General features: G+C 38.0%; 1 protein-coding gene across 2 annotated transcripts in view; it reads left to right on the top strand.

The window, feature by feature from the left end:
• bgn (biglycan) overlaps positions 1 to 9,542 on the top strand; it is a 21,576-nt gene extending 12,034 nt beyond the window's left edge. For both annotated transcript variants that reach the window (XM_015378389.1, XM_015378388.1), the window contains exons 3-8: positions 1,756 to 1,868; positions 2,401 to 2,614; positions 2,754 to 2,864; positions 3,801 to 3,894; positions 8,065 to 8,203; positions 8,274 to 9,542. In XM_015378389.1, coding sequence (XP_015233875.1) covers positions 1,756 to 1,868; positions 2,401 to 2,614; positions 2,754 to 2,864; positions 3,801 to 3,894; positions 8,065 to 8,203; positions 8,274 to 8,471 — 869 coding nt within the window. In that variant the 3' untranslated portion in view covers positions 8,472 to 9,542. The remainder of the gene's footprint in view (positions 1 to 1,755; positions 1,869 to 2,400; positions 2,615 to 2,753; positions 2,865 to 3,800; positions 3,895 to 8,064; positions 8,204 to 8,273) is intronic.
• The last annotated feature ends 81 nt before the right edge of the window (positions 9,543 to 9,623 follow it).

Here is a 9,623-nt window from a genome sequence, read left to right as displayed (position 1 = left end):
GTGCGTTTAGGCCAGGGTTCGGCTTCGTGTGGACGGGGCCTAAGTATCTTGGGGTCTTGTTGACGAATGTGGGGAAGATGGAGCGGGAGATCGATAGGCAGATTGGTGCGGTGTCTGCTGTGAAGCGTGCCCTGTACCGGTCTGTTGTAGTGAAGTGAGAGCTGAGCCAAAAAGCAAAGCTCTCAAGTTACCGGTCGGTCTATGTTACTACTCTCATTTATGGTCATGAGCTTTGGGTCATGAAAAAAAGAACGAGATCCCGGATGCAAGCGGCTCAATTTAGTTTTCTCCGTAATGTGTCTGGACTCTCCCTTAGAGATAGGGTGATGAACTCTGTCATCCGGGGAGGACTCAGAGTAGAGCCGCTGCTCCTCCACATCAGAGAGAACCCAGTGGAGGTGCAGCAGCATTTGCAGCAGACCCTTAAGCTGAAATTATTCATTGCATTCTCCACTTTTAGAAAAGCAAGTACAAACAATAACCAAAAAATGTAAAATTTGCTTTAGGTATATACTTTTAATGTGTCACTATTTTCTGTGTGTGGTTTTTCTAGCAGGTTTTTTTGGTTAAAAGCATGTGGTCACTGTGGAAACAAACAACTGTCCTTTCATAGCATGAAACCTATAGTAGAACCAGATAGAGGTTGAAAGGACGGGGAGTAGATAATAACAAAAAAACTAACAAAAATTGAATAACTGGTCCCGGGAGATCTGTTGAGTTACTGGCAGCGAAAGCTTTGTTGTTGCCTTTGTCAGAGAGAAAGACAGAGAGACTGTCCATGGGAAATAAATAAGTACTTATATAAAAAAAAATAGATTTCTTAACTGCATCTAATTTGACACTGCTGAAGACAAAACCACCCAGCCAGGTAATTGTTCTACTTAAGGAATAAATGTGAGAGAATACAAATCTGATTCCAACATTATTTTAAAATAATGAATTCATGGAGAGAAGAGGGAGTAAACTGGTAAATAAATTGACCAGCAGCTCTGGTATAGAGCATCATAACTATAGAGATAGTCTTTGATAACCAGAGACAGTCTAACCAGAAGCTTTATCAAAATTTATAATTTTTAGCCTATTTCCTAAGTAGACAGAGAGAAGAAAAGCTGGACGCAGGACTTACAGAAGAGGCCAAAAGATCAGCCACTTTTTCTGCAGTCTGTGTAGAAACTAGAGCAGTTTTTCATTGGAAGTTTTTTTTGTTTTTTCTCAGATGAGGACAACATCAAGACACTTGTTCCAAATGTCACAATGGTTCACCGCGGCCACATTAACAGCCAGTGCTTTTATTACTTTTTATGTGTCCATCTCACACCCTTCTCTTTTTATTTGATGTATGACTTTGCTTATGGTATTTGGGTCCCATCCTTTGTGACTTCTGTCAAATGGAAAACAGATGGAGAACATCTGGTTTCCCATCTGGTGTTTGGGGAATTGATGTTTCTGTGTGAGTGTGGTTGTGCGTCTGTCCCCTGTTGCTACTGTCGCACCACATCGATGTGTATGTGTGACCTCCAAGTTTGGTCAAATGTCCACCTTTTTATTAAAACATCACCAAAGTAGTCATTTAAGATTATGTGGGGGTGTGATTGGTGTAACTATTTATTTTCAAAAGTCAGTGTCTGGGTAAGGTCATCTTATGAGTTTTCCTTTTTGAAAATAAACTGGTTTTGGGTGTTGGTTCACAGTCACCCAAGGAAGTATTTAATGGAGGATGACTCTCTTCTGTGTTTTTGTTGGTCTTGTCCTTAGGTTTGAGAGAAGTTCCAAAGAATATTCCTTCAGACACCAGGCTCCTGGACTTGCAGAACAACCATATCACTGAGCTAAAAGAAAATGACTTCAAGGGCCTTACTAACTTATACGTAAGAGACACACATGGTCAGGATAATGCTTCATTTTTCATTGAACTCTCAAGTTTATGCAGCTGCATCTCGTGTTGGCTTTGGTGCTGTGAAAACTCAGCATGATCCTCATCTCCTTTGGGATTAGGAAGTTTATTTCCCCTCTATTCCTCCCTCAGCTGCAGTTCACAGAAAACTTTTAACTGTATTAAAACCTAAAGCTGAATAGAAGTATGAAGGACTTTCAAGGGAACAGGCTTTACTCAAGACTGACCCTCATTCAAAAACACTGACCAAGAGAAATATTAAGTCTGGCATTTAAGAAACTTTGTGAGTAATGTTATACAAAGACCTCCCTATCAGTGTGCATTTACTTTAGCCTTTGCTTGATTATATCTACCACACACTACTGAAGTAGAAGCAGGACGGATATAAGTGAGCCTTTTGTGTTTTCTGCATGCAAATTTGTGTTTTTTCCACATTCATTTTAATTGGTCTATACATATGAAATGATGAGCCTTTGACTTTGTGTTCTCATTGGTTGTTATTTTAGGCACTATCTGTGAGGAATAACAGGATTTCCAAAGTCCACCCCAAAGCATTTGCTCCTTTGAAGAACATGAAAAAGCTGTACTTCTCAAAGAATCTGCTCACCACCATCCCGAAAAACCTGCCTGCCTCTCTGGTTGAGCTCAGGATTCATGAAAACCAGATCAAGAAGGTGGCAGCTGGAACCTTCAAGGGACTGGGCAACATGCACTGCATAGGTTAGAGATGCCAACAGCTTTAACAATCCTGGATATATTTTGTGGTACTTGCAGCTGTATGTGTAGCACCAGGACAGATTTGGTAAAATTAAAGGGAGTATATTTTATTCCATGCCTTAAATACTGACTGTATCCGCAGAAATGGGAGCTAACCCTATCCAGAACAGTGGTTTTGAGCCTGGTGCCTTTAAGGGCCTGAAACTGAATTATCTGCGCATATCAGAGGCCAAGCTAACTGGAGTGCCTAAAGGTAGGAACTCGCATATTGAGATGAATGTCAAAGAAATTTCATGTTATTTGAATATTTGCCAGTGGATTTTTCTGTGACCAATCCAGCTATTCCAAAAACCTAATGTTTGATCTTATTAATTTGTTTTTTATGCTTTAATAATTTACATTCTAGACTGAAAAACTGATAGCTTTATAGCTTTTTATGGTTCCATATTAACCTGAAAGTTGGATTTTGGGGATCTCGATTGCGAGAATTAAAAGAATGCTCCTAAAGGGAGAATATTGGGTTTGGGGGATTCTCTTTGTGCAAAATCTGTATAAAGTTACTGTTTGCATCGATCATACCAGCTTACTTTCTAAAAGAAGACTTGCAATTTTTCCACTAAGTCAGATTCACCACCAGTAAGTAAAAATGGAGATGAACACGTACAGTAGGGACGGCCTTACGTAAACATATCCCCAGAATGATTGACAATTTGGAGGACGACTTATTTTGATGATCCACCCGGAAAAAAAACGTCTTCCCCTAAACCTTTAAAATAATGCAGAATGATGCAGAGAACTAATCACAAACATGATTGTGAAAAGCAATACAAAAGAAAAAAAGCGCTTCCAAAGCAGATAGAAAACTATGCAAGAAGTTATTAAAATTTGGGCTTAATAACAGTGCAGTTTATAACATAAATAAGACAGATATCAATGAGATTACATGCTACTACAACTTTATTACAGTATTACATATTTTATGACTATGTGAAACGTTTTTCTCATTGGAGTGTATGAAAACAATAGAATGCTGTTTAAATGCTATTATATCATTCAATGAACCACACAAAATGAAACACTAGTGAAAATATTGTTTGTATTTCCGAAAAAAATGTTCAAACTGCATAAAATAATTATTGGTATTCCACCGTACAGTAAATACTCAGACATATTTATGTGCCACTTTTAGATCTTCCAGAGAGCCTTCATGAGCTTTATCTGGACCACAATCAGATCCAGGCAGTGGAACTGGAGGACCTGAGCCGCTACAAAAACCTTAACAGGTAAACACACCATACTGTTGCTAATTTATAGTGTTTATTTCTAAAGCAATCTTAACCCCTTAATGCCTAAATATACACCGGAATGTACAAGAAATGTTATCATGTGTGTTTTTGCTGTAAATCAGATGTTAGATTAAATAGAGTTTATTAATTTCAACATTGCATGTATGAAGCAAATTTGTGACACTAGGTATCTAGGGAATAATACAATTTTTATTCTCTGATAACTTTTTTTTTTTAATGCATATGCATTAACTAAAAATATATTTTTTGAATGAGCATTTTACCCTTTTAGTTAAAAGTCATGCTCACTCTATTTGCTGATTTCCATGTGCTTTGATATGGTAAAGCTGAACTTGTTTAAGCCCCTGTCACACCTTGACAATTTAGCCAGCGTATGCCCAACGTCCCAGAATCTTCTAAAACGCTGCCATATGCTGAACTTTTTATGTATTTTTTCAATTTTGGGTGTATGCATAGAGTATTCATAATGAGTCCACAGCATATTTCTAACTATGACAGCCTAAGTTATGCATAACGCACAGCAGTGTAATGCCCATGAAATATCACAAGACATTGTCATGAGGGGGGCAGCAATGCGCCCGGCCAGCATAAAAAGATTTCCTTGATTGCGGTATTAACCTAGCTGCTGTTTACCACCCTAAAAAAGAAGAATAAATAAATAAAAGGAAAAAAGAAGGAAAGAGGGTTTGCAGTCTCAGCAGATTCAGCATCATGCCTACTAGGAAGTTTGTTGTTGTTGGGCGTGAACGCAGGGAGGATCCATCACTCTCACCTTCTCGCTCACCCTATGATGGGGATGCAGTCTGGAGGAGTACTGACAGTTTCCTCTTGTGAACCCCCTTTTACACCAAAACAGTATACATTAGCTGTAATTTAGAAACACGTTCAGCGGTCGTCATGTTGACATGCGTTGAAGATAAGTTCTTGATAAATTCCGAATAAATTATGCACAAGTTACTCATAGGTTTTGGATAAGCTAGACACCATGACCACCACTGCTCCCCAAGGGAATGGGTTAAATGCAGAGAAGTAATTTCCCTCTGGGATTATTAGAGTATATAAATTCCCAAAAAAAATTAAATAAATTATGAGTAACTCACACTTAACGTAGTCAACAATCGGATAACTTACCTGTAACCTATACACCATGTATGAGCATATGCTGGCATATTTCAAAAAATGTAATTTCTCGACGTACTTGCGGTATGTCAACGGGTTTCAGCATGCTTCAGCATACTCATAACTTATACAGAGCTGACCCATAAGGTATCCAACATATACCGGAGTTTTTGCCAGATTTTTCTTATGTCAGGCATACGCTGGCTAAAACGTCAAGGTGTGACAGGGGCTTTAGAAAGTTGATAGTTTGCATACAACACTGACACAAAACTGATTATCAGAACAATACTGAGCTCAGCCCCTAATTGATGCTTTATGATGAAAATGAATGTATGATTGTTAGGTAAATGATAATGATTAACAAAATGTTTTACAAAGAGAAATCTGAAAAGTCCGTCATGCTTTTTTACCTATTCCCTTAAACTCTGATACTTCCAGTGAAACAATATTGTGCCAATTGCTTTCAAAATCTAAATATTGACCTAAAAGAATTTAACTCTGTGTAATTCAATTATTGTAAAATAAAAGTGCTCTGGGAAGGTCTCAAAGTTTATTTTTAGAACAAACAGCATAATCAAAAAAGATTGAAGGTGCTTCATTGCTAATTGCTTTGAGTTTATTATGGAATACAAGATAACCTGTTTTCTTGTCTTTTAATCTTTCATTTTTTTTGCACCTATTCTATTCAATATAATGTGGTTGATTTTAGTTGTCACGAAAAGCTGAACATAGAAGGCACATGGCATTGAAAACATGGTAATCCTGAAAGTGAAGTTGTTAAATGATGCCAAAGCCTGTGACTGATGTGTAAAAGCAAGACAAATATCACAAACATACAAGATAAAATGCATCCTTGATATATAAGATCACCTTATTCACTTACGGTATTACTTATTTCAATGAAGCATATTAATGTGTTAAAACATTCTAAGCAAAAAAACATATAGACTTAGAAATCTATAGCTTATTGTTATCCCTTTGGGTAACAGCCTCTGTCAAATGCATAAACATAAAAATACAAACTAATGCAAATGCACATCACAATTTTCCGATTTCTATTTGTAAAAAAACGATTTGGAAATAATGGATCATTTTCCCCTCCATTTCACAAGAATACATTTCAAAGGGCTGTAAACAGATACTGAAAGTATCCCAAAAATGCTGTCATCAGTAGAGCTGCATTCATTAAAGGCTAAGCCTTCAAATACAAACACTGTTGCCTCACATGATTCTTCAAAGAGAAGCACTAATAAAGATAAGGAAGACAAGGGATTAAAAATAATTAAATATAAACCATGATCTACAGCTTCTTTGATGCTTTGTTAACTGGGATGCTTTTATTATGAAGAGACTTATTTTATTTAGCTAAACAAACCATACAACACATCTAACAGTGTCTGCCTCTCCTCACAGTATGGAAGCCATTAGTGGTTGGTGCATTCTTTATAACTTAGCGCTCTAAAATGAGATGATGTTCAAGAGCTTTAATTATGTGATTAACTAAGTAGTTGTGTTTTATCAGGACATGTGAACTGGTAGAGACTTTAGATATTACAAATATACTTGATATATTTTGTTGTTTGGGTTTGGAGGAGAAGAGACTCGGCTGTGCAGAAGCAGTAGGGCTATGTACGCGGCAGCAACAGTTTTAATACATTTCAGACATGCACATCTTCACACATCACAACACTTCACATCACCGCAGGCACACCCACAGTCTGTGTGTGTGTGGGTGCTCCTGTTTAAAGGTAAAAAGTGAGGACCGGTTTCAGTTTTAAACTATGGAGTATAGAAATTTTTTACAAAGCAAGGACATTTTGGCCGGTTCTTCCAAGCTATTTTGTTAATGTTTAGGTTTAAATTGTGTTAGTGAGAGGTATGCACTCATAATGATTATTTTTATTGTTATTTTTAAGGTTAGGGCCTAGAAAGGGTTGAAAATGGAAGTCAACGGTAGTTAGCCCATGGTCCTCACTACATATAACAAGACAAGAGTGTGTGTGAGAGTGTGTGCTTCCTTGTGGGTGGTGGTGAATGATGGTGGTGGTTTTGGGTGATCCGGCCACATCCCGTTGTGGTTAGCTACCCCTGAGGTGTGCTAAGGTGGCTGAGGGCTGCAGGAAGTGCTTGGCTATAGTTGGGAGACCTCTTGGGGACGGTCCCAATCAGGGTTTACTCAATGCCCCTCCTACCTTGATACTGGAATTCAGTAGCCTTAGTGAGCAAATGGCTGGGTGGGGGCCCAGTAGGGGCTCCCCCTGCTTGACATACTGTAGGGTGGTCTAGAATTGGCCAATGTGGGCACTGGATCACTTTGTGGATCAGTTACCTGATGTGCAGTCATTCTGTGCCTATTTGTCCTGAGCGCTGTCACTGCTGTCGAGATCCACCTCTGTGCCTGGCGTATGGCTTCCCCAGGATAATGCTTTGTGACTGGCAGCATGGGACTGCTGTGGCCTTCTGGGGATAGGTCTAGCTGCCTCTTGATGCTGTTAGGTGCTGTAGATGACTGTCCTTTTACCATTCTTGCCAAACTCAAAATAATAACCATACACCTCCAGGTTACAAAAATTACAAAACTTCACATAATTTAATATCATAGGGTGGCTCAGGTAATTTCTTATTTCTCAAGTGAAAAAAGAACTGGGGATTGATTAGAATAACTCAGGGCTAATGCCCAGACCAGGCAACATCCTGAGTCCCCATAAGTACCTCCAATGTAGCAAATACCTGAGAAATTGGCCTTACACTGTCTCCCAAAGCTAACAAACACTTGGCCACGTACACATATGTACCTAAACACAATCACCTCAAATTGTGTAAGGTCATACAAAAACAAGCTACAATAATATTACAGTGGGCTACCAACTTTAATGCTTAAATTCTTTTCTGTGCACACGTCTAAGGCCACCTCTTTGGGTTGGACTTTTTTTAATGATCAGAGGTAAACAGTGGGGGGTTTGAAGATTGTAATTTGCTAAACATTTTCTACATTTACAACTTTTTTCCTTTTCTTTCTTCTTCTAGATTGGGTCTTGGTTTTAATCACATTCGCAACATAGAGAAGGGCAGTTTGTCCTTTTTGCCTATGCTGAGGGAGCTGCACCTGGACAACAACCGCCTCACAAGTGTACCCCAAGGCCTCGCCAGCTTGAAGTACCTACAGGTTAGCCTGAATGATTTCATTTATTTCTATAGTTTGCTCATTCGATGCTAATTAATTGTCTTGTTTTAAGGTGGTGTACCTCCATTCCAACAACATACGTCAAGTGGGCGTGGATGACTTCTGTCCCAGAGGATTCGGAATGAAGAGGACCTACTATAATGGCATCAGCCTGTTTGACAACCCTGTAAACTACTGGGAAGTGCAGCCAGCAACGTTCCGCTGTGTCAACGACCGGTTTGCCATTCAGTTTGGAAATTACAAGAAATAAAACCAACAGAGATGATCGGCGAAACAATGAGGGGGATGTGTTATGAGAAAGAGAATAGGAGGAAAAGAATCAACTAATGTCTAAAACTTGAGATGAAATGAAAGGAGTTTATGTCTGAGATTATTGACTTTATAGCTGTTTACTTTTGTGATGAAATCGAGCAATGGAGATGGGTAATAAACCGGTGGAGAAGAAAGCAAAGTGAAATGCATAATCCCAGAACTTGAAATAGGTAGATGGCATAATCTGTGCAAAACTGCATCTGGTTTTGCAATTTTAGATTGTGGTTTATGAAAGGTATTTTCCATCTAAGTCAGTGTAAAGAGTGCTGAAAACTTGTGAAACATTTCAGTACATTTTCTTCACAGTAGTTGTTATTGTGACTTAGGTCCTTCTGTTATTTTATTTGGTAAGGAATATTAGTAAAACTTTGAAAAGCAATGCATTTTTGAATGTTTTTATATATAAAAAGGTGCTTAATGCCTTCCTCTTTGTGCCTATTTAAAAACAAAAATCACATTGTTCCCTTTTTACTGATTTCACAGATTTACTGTATACTGGTCATGAACTCTGTAATATTGACCTAACAAAATTATAGTTATTTTACATTTATAAACAGTAAAAATTTAAAAGGGAATACGTTTACTGCACATTGTAGGAGCTGAAATATTTAATACAAATGTATTACTGAGTTAATTCTGTGCCTTTTATTAAATATAGTCCAAGTCTGTCCCATTCTCAAACACCCACTTTGCTTTAAAACAAGAAAGATAGTGTGTTCACAAAGCATAACTAACAGTAGTAGTTACAACGCATTGTTTTGCACAGATTTTATTATTTGCTTTATTTGCTTCAGGGTACAGTATTGGGGTATGGAGGGGCTTGCAATGTAACTTGTTTACAATGATTAAGCCTATGTTCAACAACCTTAGCTTTAAGTATTATGTACTGTCTATTCTGTAATCTGACAACCTACTGCTGCATGTGAATAAAGACATTTCTTAGCCTGCTGCATTCAGTGAGGAAAACCCCTCAGCATCCTGGTGACCCTGGGTTAAATGGTGTGTCTACAGAAAAAAAACAATAAAAATGGAAAACACGTCATGAATGAAATTTAACTTTGTAAAAAAAAGAAATACATTTTAAGACAAT

This window comes from Cyprinodon variegatus, unplaced genomic scaffold, assembly GCF_000732505.1.
Source record: "Cyprinodon variegatus isolate N-32 unplaced genomic scaffold, C_variegatus-1.0 Scaffold171, whole genome shotgun sequence".
NCBI classification, from domain to species: domain Eukaryota; kingdom Metazoa; phylum Chordata; class Actinopteri; order Cyprinodontiformes; family Cyprinodontidae; genus Cyprinodon; species Cyprinodon variegatus.
The sequence above is the reverse complement of the archived record's forward strand: the minus strand, read 5'-3'. Positions and strand labels throughout refer to the sequence as shown.